Below are 20,042 nucleotides of genomic sequence, written 5' to 3' on the forward strand. Positions count from 1 at the left end.
CCTAGGTAGCTCATGTGTGAAAGTTAAACCTTTGCCATTGTCATTGAACAGAGTTAAAATGTCAGCTACCGTCACGGAGCATTCGTTGTTAGTTTGTTTTATCACAACAAGAAAATCGTCAACATATCTAAAAATTTGAACCGAGTCGTTGTTTAAGGCACTCTTAAATGCGCAGTCGACAAACGATAAAAAAATATTACAAAGAGCAGGCGCCACACATGAACCAATACACACACCATTTTTCTGGATAAAAAGGTTATTTTCGAACCAGATAAAAGTTGCACTTAAATAAAATTCGAGAAGGGACATGAAACTTTCCGAAGACAACCCGGTTGCATTGCGAAAATCTACCTCTCCACTTTCTTCGATGCACGTCATCACACTGCGAAATAGCTCACCATGCGGTATTGAATAGTAACGATCTTCGACGTCAACAGAAAAAATGTTGACTACTGAATGGTTGTCTTCCAGAAAGGAAACAACATCGAAAGAATCCTTTATGCCATAAGGATCGTCAATAGTTAAATGCTTCAACTGTTCTTGCAAAATGCGGCTAACCAAAACCTGCCAACAGCTATTTCGCAGTGTGATGACGTGCATCGAAAGAAGTGGCGAGGTAGATTTTCACAATGCGACCGGGTTGTCTTCGGAAAGTTTCATGTCCCTTCTTGAATTTTATTTAAGTGCAACTTTTATCCGGTTCGAAAATAACCTTTTTATCCAGAAAAATGGTGTGTGTATTGGTTCATGTGTGGCGCCTGCTCTTTGTAATATTTTTTTATCGTTTGTCGACCGCGCTCTTAAGAGTGCCTTAAACAATGACTCGGTTCAAATTTTTAGATATGTTGACGATTTTCTTGTTGTGATATAAAACAAACTAACAACGAATGCTTTGTGACGGTAGCTGACATTTTAACTCTGTTCAATGACAATGGCAAAGGTTTAACTTTCACACATGAGCTATCTAGGGACGGTAAACTCCAGTTTTTAGATTTGCACCTATCCTTACAAACAGGCCACGCCTGCTGGATGTACTCGCCACGTGCACGTAAGGAACATTTACCTTACGCGTCTGCGCACTCAAAGACTGTGAAACGCGCCATTGCTTTGATGTGTTTAGAATCTTCGTTAATGAAGTCTTGTCATCACTCTGCGAACCTGAGTTTCATTGCACAGTTAAATAGGCTGCAGGCTGCTGGTTACCCAAGTGTGGTGGTGACGTCAGTCTCGGAGGTATTGCTTCAGAAACTGAAAGGGAAGCGGCACAAAAGTAACTGCATCACACAAAAGAAGAGGCCTGAAGTTGTGCCATATTGCCACAGAGTGGCTCACCATCTATAGAATGTCGCCACTAGATACCAAATTCCGGTAGTGTTTTCTGCTCCTCAGAAACTGTCAATGTTGTGCAGCCGTATTTCTAAAACAAGTAAAAAACCAGATTGTGAAAAGAACCACGCGAAGTTTGTAGATTGCAGCGTTGGTGTGGTTTATAACATTCCCTTGTCATGAGGCAAAGTGTATGTAGGGCAGTCAGACCGCTGTGTTAACGAGCGCCTTAGAGAACATGAGCGATCTATACCAACATGCACAGGTTCCCATTTGGCTCAGCATTGTAAAATATGCAAGTGTAAACCCATGTTTCGTGATACCACGATTTTGAAAAAGTGCCGTGGCACCACCGCCCGAGAGTTATCGGAAGCATTTTTCATTCAGTCATTTCACAGTGCATTAGTGTGCCTTCCTTTACCTTGTACAGCGTTGAATTTGGTTTCTTGGATTCTGTCACATGAGTGCGCTCTTGGGATCGGATGTTGGTGGCTCCACCGCGTGGTGCTCACTGCGCATGTTCCTCTAGTTTGAGCTGTCTATAAAGGAGTGACGCAATAAAATGATGTCAGTTGAGAGTAGCGCCTTGTCCTGGTCGTCTTTCTTGTGTCTGTTGTTTTGCGCTAAACAAAGTATTCCAGGAGATGTTGTTTGACATCTACAAGGAGGCCATGGTTGGCGAGGAAATCAGCACCATAATGGCAGACCTGATGTCTGCAACCATGAACAACCATCGGAACACTCTTCACAGGCCCAGGTTAAGTGTGAGCGAGCGTTCTCGAAATACCGGAATGTGGGTGCCATTCACGGCTTGTGTGTACAGAATTGGAGCAGCTGTGCAATCCGCTCGTGTAGCAGATAGAATGCCGACCTGTGCCCATGTCGATCAGGAAGCATTGCCCAGTGACCTTATCAATGATGTACAAGTGACCTGGGGTGGAGCCGTGACCGCTCGTCGCCGTTAGCAGTCGGCCGGATGGTTTCCCCACCAAGTGCAAGGAAGAAGGCAGTGCACTTCCACTTCAAAACAGCGGTGATACCAGCAGATGGCTGGCCAATCTCCTGCACTGTAGCACTGGCGCTCCCTGGATGGACCGTGTTGAGGAGATGGAGATCGGTGATGATGACAGGAACACAGAGAAACATTCCTACAAGTGGTCGCAACTGGGAGCTCGGCCAGGAACCAGAAGCACAGCTCAGCAACAGGGAATGTTGTCGATGCTGTTTCTGGCCGGTTTGGAGGTGAAGAATGCGCAGTGTGCGAGGCTGACCCTGGCATCACAGCTGAAACCAGTGGAAGTGTATTGGCAATTTCCATCACCTTGTCGGCCAATGCAGCAAGCTCTGACAGATCCTGGGTTGAAGCAGTGGCCAGCACCATCTGGATTTGGGTGGGCAAACGCTGAAGAAAGAGCTCACGTGCAAGGGCGTTGTCCATGGCGGAAGCGCATGAGTGGCGGAAGTGCGTGAGTGGCGAGAATGTGAAGCATTTGGTGCAGTAACTGACTTGGGCATTGATTGCCTAGCTGTTCGACTGAGAATAGCTATTGTATTCATGAGCATTCCGGCGTAGCTGTACGATCCCGTATAGTGACCTTGATCTCATCATAAGGCAATTCTGGGAGGGTGTGCGCCAACGAAAGGAGGTCGGTAATTTCATCGATGACGGCCGCTGGAAGTGCATTGACCACAAGGAGCTACTTGCAGGTCTGTGGGATAATCTGCAAGAGTTCAAAAGGGCCTCTGCTTGGATGAACCACGTCATCAGGTTCTGCTCCCAAAATTCTGGCAGGCGGATGATGTTTGAGGCTACCGGAGTGGTTGAAGCAAGCTCAGTGGCTTCTGGGTGGATCGAGTCTTGCAGTCAGTGCTTGACATGGCTCCACTTCCTTTCTTTTGTGGCACATTTTACCTGGCACAAGTTTCACGTCGATCCAGGCGTCCAGGTCACCAATTGTAGAGCACATGAGAGAGAGGCAACGAAACGTTATTTCAGCACCAGAGCTCGAACTCAACTGATGTTTTGTTTCTTCAGTTCCCAGCCAGTTCAGCTCCTGCGCCATTTGTGGCATCTCCTGACCTCCTCTTCTTTCCTAGGGTGATTGCGTCAATGTCACTGGTACTACAAATGACAATTCTTGCCGTGCAGATTCCAGTCGGCGTTATTAAGTGCCCTCCAGCAGTCTGAATTTGAGGATGTGGGATGTTGCATTGACTGAGGAACAAATCCCAACAAAGAAAAAGGGCAGCGGTTTATTGCCTCAGCAGCAGCAGCAGGTGATTATACCGTACTGGCGCTTCGCGCATTCAGTTAGAAAGTGTATCTTTCAAGCCACGCAGCCTCCTTTTGTAGCTTCCCTGTCACCAATGCTAGGCGGTACCACTGTGGTAGCGGTGTTCCCTATCAGCCATGCAGTGCAGCATGCAGCCATGCTTCGCTGGACTGGACGATGACGAGGCGGAGGCTGCGCAGAAATGCTGCGGAGAGTGTGTCGCCACAAGGGCCTTCCCATGCAGTCTTAACTTTCTTTAACTAGGTGGCGATGGGTCCACTCATGACGGAGTAGTCGGTTCCTGTGTCCACTAAGGCGGTGACTGTGTGGTCGTCGAGAAGCACGTCAAGGTCGGTGGTTCTTTCTTGCGTTGCAGTTAGGTCTTGGCGTCATTTCACAGCTGCGTCGTGTTGACCTGTGGCTGGAAATCGCATCGTCAGGTCTTCTTTTGTTGGCGTATTCTTTGGTTCTAGGCTTCATCAGGATGGCAGTGTCACGTTGATATGTTGTCAACATATCAACGGCGGCGGCGGAGGATCTTCTTCAGTTCAACAAACAGCAACCGTACCTTTATTGCTTGTTGCTTTTACTTTTCTGGATATGGGCTGACATACTGGCCCCAGGCTGGGTCAGTGCACGGTCGGCGCTGCGGTGATTGGTAGCGGCCTGGTGAAGGCGAACAGGATGGTCATCAAAGGAGTGAATGCGAAGGAGTCGGCAATATTGCGGGGGTGTTCACCTTGCTGCGGGTGTGGAATATTGACGGCGAACCCTCGTAGTCCCATTTTGCAGTATGGGCACCGGCAGTAGACGTGGCTCGCTTTTCCGCATTGATAGCAGAGCTGACGGTGGTTGGGGGTGCGCCAAACACCAGTCTTCCTTGGAACACTGCACTGGGTGACGGTTGGGGGTGCTGGCAGCGGCGGCGATGGATAACGGAATTGCGCCGCTGCGGAGCCCTGGCACGGGCACGGAAGAGGACCATGGCAGCAGGCGACAGCCGCGTGTGTTATCTCTTCCGGCTGAGGTTGTGGCAACTGGGGCTGCACCTGAGGAACTCCAAGTGATCGCTCCAAGTTGCCACAACATCAGTGGCAACTTCCAACAAACAGTTTATTTGAACCCAAGGCACACGTATATAGACATAGACGGCATATGTAAATCATCACAAATGCTATGTACAGATATTACCTTTCTTACATCTGATACTCGTATGCAAAATTTCGTGAAAAACACACTATCAGAGTGCACACTAGGACACATTCAAAAACAGCAATTCTTTCTCTGGCAGAGAGAAAGATGGAGTGCTTATACTGCCCGTAGTTGCAATTTTTGCTGCTTCAGTTATGAATCTTGTTTGCCTTTGCATCTTGATAAAACCAGGGTCCTTAAAGAAAGAATGGTTTGCACCCACATATGCTACAAGGAGGTTGTAGCGACTGTTCATCACTACATTGGCCCCGCTTCACGGAAATCCTGTTTACCTCGCCGTGCCTTGCCATGAGGGTCATTGCCCCCTGTTCCTTCTTAGAAACGAGGTGGCTGCCCGACTGGGGCAGCACCACTGCCACTCGGCAAACCTGCTCTTACTTTGGAATAAAGCCAGTCGACTCTCCGTTCTCAAGCTGTCAAAACGTGTATTCCTTGTTTCCGCCAAACTGAGCTCCCAACAAAGTTATATACTCGACTTCTGGAACATAGCTGGCTCTCCAAAAGTGAAGCCAGTCCCGATCTTGCGAGAAGCAAGAAGCCCAAAATGCTGTAGCGGCCATTGCAGAGCACACAGTATGTCCATTGATCTTATTGATTGCACGCTGTTGCAACAGTGTTTAAATGATTATGGCATCCTTTCCAAGGGTTTGACAACCCATCAGTAGATCATAGATGGACCAGTCATGTAAAAATTACACCAGGTTTAACATTTCACTTATAACATAAACTCTCATCGTTTTCTCATGACCATTTGCAAGTTGTGTGTAGGTTCGTTTCATGGGAGTGTTGCGAAGTTAGGTACTCGTGCAGACACGTCAGTATTGTTACTTCTTGAAAGAACACTAAAGGCAAATATTAAGTCAACTTGAGGCGTTAAAATATCATTCCATAAACTTTGCAGTGCTTGTTTTGTGCCAAGAAAATACTTGAAGAGAAAATCACGTCTGAAGGGTCTGCTTACCTTTAGTGCAGTTCAAATCGCCCACCGCCGAGCAAGAGAGGGGTGACATTTCATACGCCATTACCACCCTTTACTGCAGTCGGTCAGTGAAAGGGCGCCCAACGGGCGGCACTGTTTTCTTTCTTTTTCTTTTTCTTTTTTTTTTCTTTTTTTTTGTTCGCAAAACACAAAGGCTTAGCTCACGGGCTGCAGCCACGGCAGATGAAGCACAGCTATAGTGCCTGCAATATACTGACTAGTGTGCTTTCCGCGGCCTCCTGGGTGGATGCAGTGAATGTCGGCAGCTGCCGCTAGGAGCACTGCAGTGCAGGTGGGTGACTACCTGGTCTTCCTAGCCCGCCGTGTTTCCACATCATCGGCAAGCGGGCTGCTACGATTTTTGTTTTTATTAAGCCTTAGCAGTAGCACAGTTCAAATGTGAGCAGCTGATTACTGATTAGGGTTTGTTTTGATTAGAACAGCTTCTTTAGCACTTGTCGCTTACGTGAAAACTTTCACTTCGGCTCGAGTGTCCTTCCTGAGTCCATGGAGGCCGGTTATATCAAACTTCGTGGTAGGCCATATATGCACAATCCTCTTAGATGCTTTAAGCTCCAACGGTTCGGCCACAGTTCACAGAACTATCGAGGCCGGCTGACACGTGCCAAGTGCAGTGACAATGAACATTCCTCTGAAACATGCTAGAACACTCCACATTGTGTCAACTGTGATGGCAAGCAAGCATGCTGCATACTCGCGGTCCTGCCCGTCTTGGAAAAGAAAAAAAGAAATTGTGACAATCACAGTGAAAGAAAATATATTGTTACGTAGGAAAATGCAGACGAAAAGCTATATACAAGTATATTTACAAGGGAATACGCCGCACTTGGCCAAGAGGCAGGAGCCCGCATTAGCCTCCAATCGTCATCGTCGTCTTCTTGCTGCTCGTCTCTTGGTCATTGGAAATACTGTTCCATAGCACTACCCCCGGCGGCAAAAGCGCCGCCCCGGAGCGACTAAAGGCCGGACTCGGAAACAGTGTAATAGGCCTTGAGCCTACTGACGTGCACGACATCACTAGATGCCAGAGTAGAGGACAAGGTTGAGCTCACAGGAGCAATTTCATACGTCACAGGCGTCACCTGCCGCAGCACGTGGAAGGGCCCAGTGTATCGCGAAAGGAGGTTCTCTGAAAGTCTAACGTGATGAGAGGGCGACCACAGGAGCACGAGCACACCAGGCAAAAACTGTACGTCACGGTGGCGGGCGTTGTACTGACGCTGCTGAGTGGTTTGCAAGGCCATCAGTTGAGTACGAGCAAGCTGGCGTGCGTGGTCGGCAAGGGCGATGGCGTCACGTGCATACTCGCTTGTTGAGATCACGGCAGGAGAAAGTGCCGTGTCGGTTCGCGACCCTACAGTAGATAAAATGGAGAAAATCCGGCGGTGTCATGCCGGGAAGAATTATATGAAAATGTGACGTAAGGAAGGGCAATGTCCCAGTCGTGGTGGTCCTTGGAAACGTACTTGGACAGCATATCGGTAAGAGTACAGTTTAACCGCTCTGGTCAGGCCATTGGTTTGAGGATAGTATGAGGTAGTCAGCTTGTGTTGAATGGAGCAGGAACGCACAATGTCGGCGATAACTTTCGAGAAGAAGTTACGACTACGGTCAGTAAGCAGCTGTCGTGGGGCGCCATGAAGCAAGATAATGTCACGCAAGAGAAAGTCCGCGAACTGCTAGGGAGAGCCCGCATGATAGCGTATCGGGTGGCGTAATCAATTGCGACGGCTACCCATTTGTTCCCAGAGGATGACATGGGAAAGGGACCGAGGAGGTCTAACCCAACACGAAAGAAAGGTTCCACAGGGACGGTGATTGGCTGGAGATGACCGGCAGGTAGCACCTGCGGTGTTTTGTGATGCTGGCATGGCTCACAGGCACCAACATAGCGTCAGACGGACCGAGCGAGACCAGGTCAATAGAAGCGGCGGCGGACACGGTCGTACATGCGGGCTACCCCAAGATTTCCTGCAGTGGGTGCGTCATGCATCTCAAAGAGCACAGTCTGTTGTAGATGTTTTGGCTCGACAAGAAGAAGATAGATCCGTCAGGGAGGAAGTTCCTTCAGTACAGAATGCCGCCCTGGAGGACATATCGGCGAACGGATGCGTCGGTAGGTGTAGATCGCAGACGCTCGATGAGTGCTCGCAGCACTAGGTCTCGGTGCTGCTCATCGGCGATGTTAGCGAAGGCAGACACAGAGAAAATGCCGTTGGCGGTACTACTGTCGGCGTCGTCAGGCTCGTCTACCGGGTAGCGAGACAGGCAGTCAGCGTCCTTGTGTAGTCGGCCAGATTTGTAGGTGACAGAGTACGAATATTCTTGGAGGCGTAAGACGCAGTGACCAAGTCTTCCTGTAGGATCTTTCAGTGAGCATAACCAGCAAAGCACATGATGTCTGTGACAATGGTAAAGGGTCGGCCATATAAGTATGGGCGGAACTTCGCAACCGCCCAAATTAGGGCCAGACACTCACGCTCAGTGATGGAATGGTTGCGCTCCGCGGGCGAGAGGAGCCTGCTGGTGTAAACGATAACACGGTCGTGGCCGCGCTGGCGTTGTGCCAGTACTGCACCAATTCCGTGACCGCTCGCATCAGTATGGACTTCGGTAGGTGCAGAAAGATAGAAATGGGCAAGAATGGGAGGCGTTGTGAGAAGGTCTATTAGAAGCGAGAATGCAGAGGCGTCGTTGTTGTCCCACTGGAAAGGGGCGGCTTTCTTCAAAAGCTCGGTTAGTGGTCGTGCTATGGCCGCGAAATTTTTCACGAAACGGCCGAAGTACGAACAAAGACCGGTGAAGCTGCGCGCATCCTTGACACACTTTGGAACAGGGAAGTGCGTAACAGCATGGATCTTGCCTGGGTCCGGTTGCACTCCGTTCGCGTCAACGAGATGTCCAAGGACGGTAATCTGGCGACGGCCGAATTGGCACTTCGATGCGTTGAGTTGCAGACCGGCTCGACGAAAAATGTCCAGGAATGCTGAGAGGTGCTCTAGGTGCGTAGCGAACGTTGGGGAGAATACTATAACATCGTCCAAGTAGTACAGGCACGTGGACCATTTGAAGCCGTGAAGAAGGGAGTCCATCATGCGTTCAAAAGTGGCAGGAGCGTTACATAGACCGAACGGCATCACTTTGAATTGATAAAGACTGTCGGGTGTTACAAAAGCAGTCTTCTCGCGGTCGAGATCATCCACGGCAATCTGCCAGAAGCCGGAGTGAAGCTCAATAGAGGAGAAATAGCAAGCACCGTGGAGGTAGTCAAGGGCGTCATCAATCTGAGATAGGGGGTACACGTCCTTTTTGGTAACCCTGTTAAGGTGCCGATAATCCATGCAAAAACACCATGAGCCATTCTTCTTTTTTACCGGTACAACAAGTGATGCCCATGGACTACATGACTGTTCAATAATGTTCTTAGCAAGCATTTTGCGAACTTCGGCGTGAATAACTTGATGCTGAGCCGGTGACACTCGATACAGGCGGCGATGAATAGGAGGGGCATCGCAGGTATTAATGCGATGTTTAAGAGCTGTAGTTTGGGCCAAAGGACGATCATTCAAGTAAAAGATATCGTGGTAGGAAAACAGAACGCGGTAGAGCTTACGGGCGTGCTCGGACGGCATGTCAGGCACAATCATTTTCTGTAAGTCGGCGATGGTACAAGTTGCCGACTGCGATATGAGAGGAGGATCGGCTGAATTGCCATCTGCTGCAATAGATGCTACTGAGTGATCCTCGAATGAGCAGAGTTGGGCCAGAGACATCCTGCGTGGCAGCACTTGTGTAGTCAAGCCAAAATTGACCACTGGCAGGCAGACGTAATTCACCGTAATAGATAAAACTGTATGAGGTACTGTGATCCCATGTGTAAGGAGGACGTCTTGCATAGAAGCCGTGGTGTAGTGACCATCGGGGCCTGGTGGGGATGACACGAAGTCAACATAAGTCAGCGCTGAAGGTGGCAAGCGAATGAAGTCAGCGGAACTGAGGCGACTGGTGTGTGGTTCAGCGGCATCCAGAACAGGCCGGTCAAGGAGGAGAGTACTGGCGGAACAATAGATGAGAGCAGAATGTGCGGAGAGGAAGTCTAAGCCGAGGATGATATGATGGGGACAGTGGGCAATGACTGTGAATGGCACTATTGTTGAGCGATCGGCGAAGCAGACACGGGCGGCACACATACCAATTACGGGGGCTGTTCCGTCATCGGCGACACGGACAACAGGCGTCGTGGTGGGCGCAATTATTTTCCTCAGCCGGTTGCGAAGGTGAGCGCTCATTACCGACAAATGCGCCCCAGTGTCTATAAGAGCAAATACAGAAACACTGTCGACTTGCACATCAAGAAGGTTCATATGAGTGGGCAAGGTCGGTAGAAGATTTGGCGACGTAGGGAGCAATGCAGCATCACCTCGATGCGCTGCATCATCTAGTTTTCCGGCTGGGAGCGGCGTCCGAAGGGAGTCGGCGAATAGGAGTGACAGGGCTGGGGAGAGCGAGATTGTCGTCATTGGGCCAAAGGTGAACGAGAGTAGGGGCAGTTCGGCGCAGGGGAATCAGTGGCGGCATTATCGGAGCGGGCGGCATAGGGACGAGAAGGGCCACCTGGGGGGCGAGAGTAGGCAGTATAAGTAGACCGGGTCAGGGAACTCCAGCAACTGCGACAGTGTTGAGAAATGTGCCCAAGTCGGTGGCATTGAAAACAAATGGGCTTGTCGTCAGCAGTGCGCCATTCAGACGGGTTGCGGAAACGTGGTGGGTAAGAAGATGCGGGACGGGGCGGAATCGAAAAAGCCGGGTGGGTATCAGGGCGATGGGCCGAGCAGATGGTGTGAAGACTCATGTTTGCGAACTCCTTGCGGACGACTGCCTGGATCGGGGAAACCGTGACTGCAGGTGCGTTGGAGGGGCTGGAGTCGAAGGCAGCCGGATAGGCGGCCTCGATCTCACGCCAGACAATTCTGGTAACATCGCTAGTGTTGGGTCCAGGAGCGTCGGCACAGGAAGATGTCGCTGGGGTGTTGGGCAGACGGGCAAACTGCTGGTCAATATGTCGGCTTTTAGCGAGTTCCAGGTGGCGGCACTCTTTTATAACTGCATCCATCGCCGCCACGTTGTTGAAAATGAGCAAGTTGAAGCAGTCATCGGAAAAGCCTTTGAGGATGTGGGAAACCTTGTCTGACTCAGTCATGTCTGCGTCAACCTTGTGGCACAGAGCCAAGACGTCCTGAATGTACGTGACGTAGGGCTCTGTTGACGTCTGCACATGGCCGGAAAGCGCCTTCTGCATGGCAAGTTGGTGACTGTAGGGGTTGCCGAACAAGTCTCTGAGCTTTTGCTTAAGCAAATCCCAACTGGTGAGCTCATCTTCGTGCATCCGAAACCAAACTCGAGGCGTGCCACCGAGGTAAAAGATTACGTTGGCGAGCATGATAGTAGGGTCTCACTGGTTATTGCAGCTGACGTGTTCATACAGGCTGATCCAGTCCTCGACATCTTCCCCATCTTTGCCCGAGAATATGCCAGGATCACGGGGAGCGGGGAGAGTGATTTAGGTCGTCGAAGTGGTAGCAGGTGTCGGAGCAGGCGAAGCCGAGTTGTCGTCGCCAGGAGCCATGAAGAAAGGCTCGACGTACCGTCCACTGCGAAGCTCCGTGACGAGGTACAGGGAACGTCCACCTCCACCAGATATGTTACGTAGGTAGACGCAGACGAAAAGCTATATACAAGTATATTTCCAAGGAAATACTCCGCACTTGGCCAATATGCACGACAATATGCACGGGTCAAGTAGAAAGCAGAAGTGAAAGACCATCACATTGGAACAGAAAGAGGTTATTGTAAAAGCTGTTGCGTCACATGTTAAAAAGTCGCATGTTGCACACACCGGAGAGTCATTTTCTGTTGTTTTATTAAAATTTAATCGTATACACGGCCACGTAGTGGTTTTGTGGGCCATGGAGACGTAATCTTCTTTGCATGCTTAAATTTGTGCACACCATGGGGTATACACTGCAATAAAGGGTAACAGTTGATATAATGAAGTAATAGATATAACAACGAGATTTTGGCTTCCCCTTCAACTTCATTATAATGAGCGTCGAGTGTAGTGCTGAATCGTAAGTTCCAATGCCAGTTTTGCTCATTTTGAAAGGTAAGTCCGCATATGAAGTTCATTCGATTTGCTTGCACTACTGTGAACCAGTTTACAGCAAGCATGGGAAGTTCAGAAATGGTCCAGCAGGACTTCAGCGGTGCAGGCACAGTGTGACACTCAAAATGAATGCCAAGGTGCAGACATGTTGCAGGCATTCTGTTTTGTCCATCTAATGTGCACCATCCGCGTAAGTTTGAGAGATCCCCAACCACAGGCAATGGTCGGCTTCTGAGACATAAACATAACCTGCGTTACGTAGACACTGCAGATACGAATAAGCAGAGTTTCAGTGGTGCCTATGCCCATGTGCTGCATCATGTGCTCTGCTGCTGTTTCACCCCGCACGTCCATACCAAGTGAGCACTGTCAGTAGGCAGCATGCAGAAAGATTGTGAACCTGGCCTTGCATCTTTCCTGCAGCTTTCCTTCACCGCTGAAGTGAATGGCAGGGTGCAGCACCTTATGACTGTTTCAGGTGGTGCAGGCTAATAAAGCAGACCTATAATGAACCGCTGATATAGCGACCACTTTTTCGTGGAACAATTGAGTTCATTGTAAGCAAGTTCGACTGTATAGATTTTGCAGTTTTCCAAGTAAATATTGGATGGCAGCGTATACAGGTTGTCCTGTGTGTAACCGCAGCAAACAAGGCCGGTCGGTTCAAAGAGGAAATAGTGCCGATTCCAATCAAAGTGAAAGGAAAGGAGGTGCTGTTCGACACTGACGAGCATCCCAGACCCGACTCAACAATAGACAGCCTTGCCAAGCTGCCTGCCCTGTTCAAGAAGGATGGCACAGTCACAGCTGGCAATGCTTCGGTTGGTTCAACAAGTTTCTCGAACTTGAAAAAACTGCTAGAAAAGCCAGGGGAACTCCCACTTGTAATTTCTTTGCACTGGCTTCATTCATGTGCATACCGTATGTTCGCACTATAGCCGACACTTGTGCAGGGCTTTGTGGCTGTTAGGCATTAGAACTGTATTTAAACCCATGCATACACTGGGAAACACATCTTGAAAGCCTAAGGACTACAGGCTACTGGATGAATTAAGCAGTGTAATTTACAAAGTGGACTGCTCGGTCTGCAATGCCAGCTGCATTGTTGAGACTGGATTGTGACATGGTACTCGTCTCGACAAGCACACACAGGGCATCATGAAGGCAATGCATGACACATTTGCGAAGATGAAACTGGTTGATCACTGCTTGATGAAAGGACACGTTTTATTTTGGTAACATGACACCGTTGGCCTGGGAGCAACGATGGGGCCTGATAAAATTTTAATCATGGTTTATTCATTGAGATTTGCCAGCTTGCAATGCTGACTGTGGCTCCCAGACAAATGTTTACAGCTGCTTCATAGATAAGTAGGACTTATTCACTCTTTTAGACCACGCATGCATGATGATGCCTCCTTCACAGGTGGCGAAACATCTGTTTTGATTTTATCTTTTGTTGAGTAAAGCCAGTGCTAAGAAGTCTACAAGTATATTTCTTGAATTTGTAGTTGAACGAAGTTACTTCAGTGCTGAACAGTGGTGTATGTACTTAGTAGTATATTGCTAATGCATACATTTCCTTTTTTTAACGGAAGCGTTGGAAGCCTGTCATGTTAAGGAAAGAGGAAGTGCCTGTGTTGCTGATGCTACTATATTGCTGTTTTGCACAGTCGTATCTTTCCCAGATGACAAGCTTTAATAAATTGTGTGAACCCTTGTGTTCACATCTGTTCAGGCACAGTTAAACTTAATTTGCGTATATGCAGTTTTACGTTCAGCTTCAGACCAGTTGAGATCTTGCATTTGAACTTCCTTGTCTGTCTTTCCTTGAGTTGTTCTCTTTCTAGCTTTACACAGTTGGTACATAATAATTAATGAAAACCACGCAAGATAACCTGATCACTTTGATTTTGTCAGTATATCACGCTGTGGTTGCTGCATATGCGGTGAAAATGCATACAGTTTTGTGTCCCTCTGACTAATACAAGGTCCTTGTGTTCGCTCACATTTGTCACAATTCCTTGTGTGCTTGTTTTTCTTTTTTTCCATAAATGTGTTTCATACCAACAGAATCAATAACAGGTTCTTAAGCAATTCAGTTTCTCTGCACATATGTGTGTAGCCAGCTTCCCTGCATCTGTACTGCCCTGTAACTGGCATAAACCATTGATGCTAACCACAAGATGCCAAAGAGGATGACCTAGACACGCTTCAATCAGTCAAACTAACCTAATCACTGCAAACTGATCGCTTGCAGGGGATCTGTGATGGAGCCGGTGCGATTGTTGTCGCCAGTGAAGATGCCGTCAAGAAACACAACCTGAAGCCATTAGCAAGGATAGTGGGCTACAGCTACGTGGGTGAGGACTTCCACAGTGTGTGGTCTCTCTTGCGGTTGCTAGCAAGCGTAGGCTGCTAGCAACTGCAGCGGTTGCGTAAGCTGCTAGAGGGCGAGCAGCGGTGGCATGCCATGTGTGCTGAGGGCGAGCAGGTTCATAACATCGTTAAAGGGCCTATCATTCGGTTTGGCTATTTGAAATAGACAAGCACAGTGTATAAAAATGCGTGCTGACGATCGTGTCTGCAAAGTATTACACCATTGCATGCCACGAAAATAGCTGAAATTTCAAACCAAATGCCGTGCGCCCTTCTTCTCAACACAGAGAGCCACACTCCCAGTTGGAGAGCAGAGGTCAGACACATAAGTGTGTCTACGTAATTCTCATTGATAAAGCGTCGCTCACTGTGACACATGACTTGGAGAATTTTTCAAATCTACAGTAGCCATTTGTTTGATCCGTTGCTTCGCTAGACGGTTTAAAGGTTTAGAGAAATAACAAAACCTACAAATCAAGTGTCTGCGAACCTCTTTTACTCTATGCCGTAGCAAGAGGGGTGCATTTTCATTCCTTCTGCTTGTTCCCAAGTCATACTGTCGCGCGCGCAGAAAACAAAACTATCTCCAAACATGCATGCACTGATTTCAATGCTGTGCCAAAACAGCCAGACAACAATGCAGCCGTTCTTGTGCACATTGTGCAAAATCATGCACAGCGCGGAACAAGACAAATGCAACAGCTTGATGTTGCGATGTTGTTACCATAAGTGCGCAACGCAGCAAAAATACACGAGAAAAAGAAAAGAAGGGAGCAGAGCCCATGACATATAAGTGACGCAATCCTCTTGCTCTGGTAAGAGATGATGCAAGGAAGGAATTTTGCTTGCCAAGATTAGACGGGGCAAGTGGCGAGAATGTCTGTGTCGGCAGTGAAGTTTGCCTCCTGAAATCATGGGTTCATGACAATTCAAATAATACTCTATCTCTGATTATTGAACCAATGTGAAAAATTCTTGTGGTAGAATGCTCCCTAAAGGGCACGTAACGATTTTCAGCATGTAACCGAAATTTCATATGGAGCCTGGTGAGGGGCCCTTTAACTCTTTCCCTACCATGAGGTGAATAGGCGTTTTCTTCTAATGTTAAGCCAGTTTTTTTTCTCTGGAGGAACTGCTGCTCTCAGTATTTCATGTAATAGTGCATAAACAAAAACTAGCATGAATGTACTTTTCATGCACAAAAGTTTTGTTAACGAGATTCATGTAAAAGAAAAGATATAAACTGCCAGAATCAAGATTGTTGGGTAAAATGAACAAAATTTATAAAGACACGCTTCTATCTACTGAGAAAAGAATGTTTAAAAAATTTTGAAATATTAAAATGTACTGCCATCTAATAGGCACCATCTCTGAAAAAAATCAAAAATTTTCATTGACTAGGTTTCCCACTACAAAAATTTAAGTGCTAGCACTACAGTTGAGTGTGCCATACGGCAAAGCAGTTCCTCTATGTAAAGCATAGCGTAAAGCTGCGTGTCTTGCATTAAACTCTTGTTTCCAGCTGGGTTTACCTGTCTTGGTAGCACTTCTCACAGTTTCTATAGAGCTGCATCGTAAATCCATGGCGGTCTTTACGTGTCATCCCACATGCCAGTGTCTTGCGTCCTAGCAAGTGCCGAAACAGCAAGGTCAAGGTGTAGACATTATCCTCATAGATACAGTATACCTGGTCAAGGTAGAGATCAGAGAGATGGGCCACATCATAGGCCAAGCCATTGGCACTAGACTTTTCATGTTTGCCAGTGTATACAAAGAATTTAATTATATACCCAGTGTCAGGGTGTGTGAGCACCCACGATATGAAGCCCCGTTTAGTCACATTATCTTGAATATATTGCCGGATTCCAGAGCGCCCCTTCAATTTGACCATCCGTTCATGAACAGAAAGTTCCCAGTGTGGCTGGAAAAACTCCACTGATCATTCGCTCATATGCTGTAGCAACCACAAAATTTAGACCAATTTCGCCCCGGTACATCATACATCATTGTCTGGATCAGATACATGCAGCATCCCCAAGAGTGTCCAGAAACGTCTTCTTGGCATTATTTTCGGTGCAATCAGACCAGAAAACAAGCTTGCCATATTCCATAAAGGTGCAGCCGTGGCAGCTCGACCACTCCCATCTGAGAAGGACGCCTATAAATGTCATCATCTCTGCAAGAGTAACCTCCTTCCAAAACCTATCTGCTTCACTGTATGCTGGTTTCTCCAGGATCATGGACCAAGCATATTTGTCAGTGTTATTTAGTGCTCGAAGCTAACAGCGAGGGCCACTGTGGAGTTGCATGCCGAAATAAATGCCCAGTTCCCTTGTCGGGCAGAACGCCACTCTTTGCTGCGCAGGTGGCAAGGAGTCGAGCCCAGATGATGTGGTTACTGTGTCAATGACATAAATAACATTGAGAAAACAAATCAATAACTCCAAACGACAACAAAGACAAGCCGAAGCAACAAGCGAAAGTAAAGGGGCTTTGGCTGCCTCAATTGAAGTCGTAGCACTGGATTGACACGGACAAGAAAGACGACAGGATGTGCGCTAACTATCAACCGAATTTTATTTCAGGAAAGCATGGTACTTATATCGGCTCAAACGAGTGGAAATCATCGCACGCGCAACCCAGAATTTTCCAGATAGGCCATTTCCTTTCTACTCAGAGTAATCGACAGAGCGCTGACGCAGTTTGCACATTCTGCAAAAGAAGGTGCAAGCTGCATCAGTGCAATGTAACTAATCAATAAGATGTCAATGAAAAAGTTGTGAATGACATTTACAAATGACCGATAATAGCATTTAAAATAACCTAGCCTTCGTGAAGAAGCCACCATGGTGGCCGAGTGATTTTGCTGTTGCGCTGCTAAGCCCAAGGTTCAGGGAAAATGCGGGGAAGGCGGGAGATGGAAATTCAAGATGATGAGCAAAACGAGAACTAGGTAAAAGCGGGAGCCAATGTTTCGACAACTGGACATGTCTTTTTCAAAGCTTGTCGAAACTTTGGCTCCCACTTTTACCTTGTTCTCGTTAAGCCTGAGGTTGCGGGATCAAATTCCAGCCACTATGACCACATTTCGATGAGGCCGAAATGCAAAAACGACTGTGTACTGTGCATTGGGTGCACTTTAGAGCCCCATAGGGTCAAAATTAACCCGAAGTCCCCCTCTACGGTGTGCCTCATAATCATATTGTTGTTTCAGCGCGTAATGCCCCATAATTTAGTTTTTAATTTAATTTGTTAAGACTTTTTTAACGAGAAAGCCCGCAATATAAATAATAATAATAAAAATGCGCACCAAAAATAGCATCAATCCTTATGTAAACCTCATCAATTAGGGGCACTGGGAATGAGAGGCAGCGCTTTTTTCTCGCCGCGTTGAAGCCTCATCAGCCGTCCTTGGCGCATATCTTCAGTGCCTATCAAAGGCTAAGTAGCATGAGTAGTAGCACCGGTCCTGTCGTTTGTGTCCTTCTTCAGTCCTGGTCTTTTGCGTCTTGCCTTTACTCATTCAGGTAGCATGATCTTCTAACGGTTCGCTTTCCTAGCCATTACAAGACTGCAGCCCAGGTCTGCATGTTTGTAATATGCACAATACACTGATGACAACGTTTAAGTCTGAGAAGACTCATATTGCTGGTGCAGGGACATGTTGTCACGTGGATTTTTTACATATATATATTTTGCAGGCTTTTTTTTTTATTGGTCAGAAAGAAGGTTTGCACAAGACCTAAATCACCATATACGCTGTTGTCAGTCATTTCTCGACGTATTCCATAACCTTTGCATTGGCACCTTACTGTATAAGTAAGGTAATAAATGTTAGTTCATTAAAATGAAATATTACTTGCTTGTCCTTTATGAAAAAAAAAACTCGACTAGCATTAGCACTAGCCTATCAACGTACAGTTAGCACTGTTCATGGAAAGCCCTCAGTTATTTTTTCTCTTGGCCACATTTAGTGGGCACATCCAGTGTGTAATTTAATGGTAGTTTCTGAGAAACCTGTATGGGTTTCCTTTGTAGCTTCATGCTACAGTCAGGTGGAGGCCTATTTCTCCCTTTCATGGATTTTGCTCGCCTTGCGGGCTTCCGCAGAACTGATCTGCCGTAACATAATAGTGTTCTGCAAAGTGAAATAAGGAGCAGCTTTTCTTCATATGCCTGTATTTCACTCATATTGACATTTACCAACTGCTCCAGAATGCTTATTTACTGCTCCAAAATGGACAATTCATGCTCCAAACATGCTACAAAGTGTCAAATTTGCTGCTCCCAGAGCTGCTCCAAAACTTCATTGGCTGCTTCATCCCTCCTTGGAGCACAACCCTGGGAGCTCAAGCTTGAAGGATAACAAAGAAGCTAAGGACTGTGCACTTAGCGATGGAACAAGGAAGAATATATGTGATGTTAAGCGAGAGGAAACTGGTGATATTGATTAGAAAGCAGAGTTGAGATTAAGAGCACAAGGTAGAGTACTGCAATATGGTGAAAGAAATGTAAAATGCACAACTTAGGGCTGGCATGAATGGCAGTCAAGGGTTCATTCTCACCGGCGACTTGCAGAGGTCACATGCCCAAGTTGGTCACAAGTGGCCACAAATGATTGCTTTGGTCGAAAGGAGACTTTCTTGGGTCAGCCGCTTGACTTTTCAGTCGTACAGATGGAGTCGCAAGGCTGCCAAACCAATTAGCGACATTGAAGCAGGACGTTGGAATACGTGTACAGTTACCTGACGTGGCTTTGGTGTTGTGAGCAGATGGCTTGGTGTGGCGACAGGCAGCTAGGCCACACTTGCCGACCTGCCTGCCGCTCACTTGTCGACCGCTCGCTTGCCGAGTCGCTTCTTGGTCGCCACTCATAGTCGGTTGTGCCACCTCTGTCAATCGTTGGAGCAAGTGCACCCTAACGGAGTAACGTTGTTAGTGCCAATGAAACATGTTCAGTGAAAACAGACAGGTCTATGTTATGAGAGTTTCAGGCATAGGATCGGGTCAGTGGGCACAAGACAGGCATAACTTACTTTGCGTAAGCGTCAGTTCATTCACCTCTATGTTGGGTGATGCTAGCCAGCTAGCAATGCAAGCCCACATAATATACTCGCTCTGAAGTCATTGCAGAGCTCTGATGGCACCTATTATGATAGGTGCGACCAGTATTGGCAGTTGTTGCACATCATCATTGAGCACGAGAAATACAATTTTATTTTATTTTTATCAATGCAAGTCTGCTTTTTGAACAAGATGTACTAGAGTGATCCTAAAATCTGCACAGTGTTGTGTAAAGACTGGAAGCAAGTTTTCAGAAGTAAATATAGAAATGAAATCATCTTATTGTACCTTCAACAGGATTAATGAGGTAAACGAGTTTCTGACTGATAATGTAGCGCAGTTGAATGGCACACAAACATCTCGTTCACCTCTGCTGTCGTGGCACTGTGTGCACTATTATGCTTTGACTGTGTTACCACTCTACACTTATTATGCAAGATACACTCGGGGATGCACAGGCATTGTAGTGCCTGTAAGTGTTGAGGGCCTGTCATTATCAGATGCATGGCAATGCAGCTAGCATGTTCTGTACTCCCTTTCGTGCTTAAAGGGACACTAAAGGTTAATATTAAGTCAACATGGACTGTTGAAATACCATCGCAAAAACCTCGAAACGCTTGTTTCA

General features: G+C 47.3%; 1 protein-coding gene across 2 annotated transcripts in view; it reads left to right on the forward strand.

Moving 5' to 3' along the window:
- Positions 1 to 20,042, forward strand: part of yip2 (yippee interacting protein 2) — a 76,899-nt gene that overhangs the window by 43,191 nt on the left and 13,666 nt on the right. For both annotated transcript variants that reach the window (XM_075673331.1, XM_075673330.1), the window contains 2 exons: positions 12,620 to 12,795; positions 14,235 to 14,337. In XM_075673331.1, the coding sequence (XP_075529446.1) occupies positions 12,620 to 12,795; positions 14,235 to 14,337 (279 nt within the window). The remainder of the gene's footprint in view (positions 1 to 12,619; positions 12,796 to 14,234; positions 14,338 to 20,042) is intronic.

This window comes from Dermacentor variabilis, chromosome 10, assembly GCF_050947875.1.
Source record: "Dermacentor variabilis isolate Ectoservices chromosome 10, ASM5094787v1, whole genome shotgun sequence".
Classification (NCBI taxonomy): Eukaryota; Metazoa; Arthropoda; class Arachnida; order Ixodida; family Ixodidae; genus Dermacentor; species Dermacentor variabilis.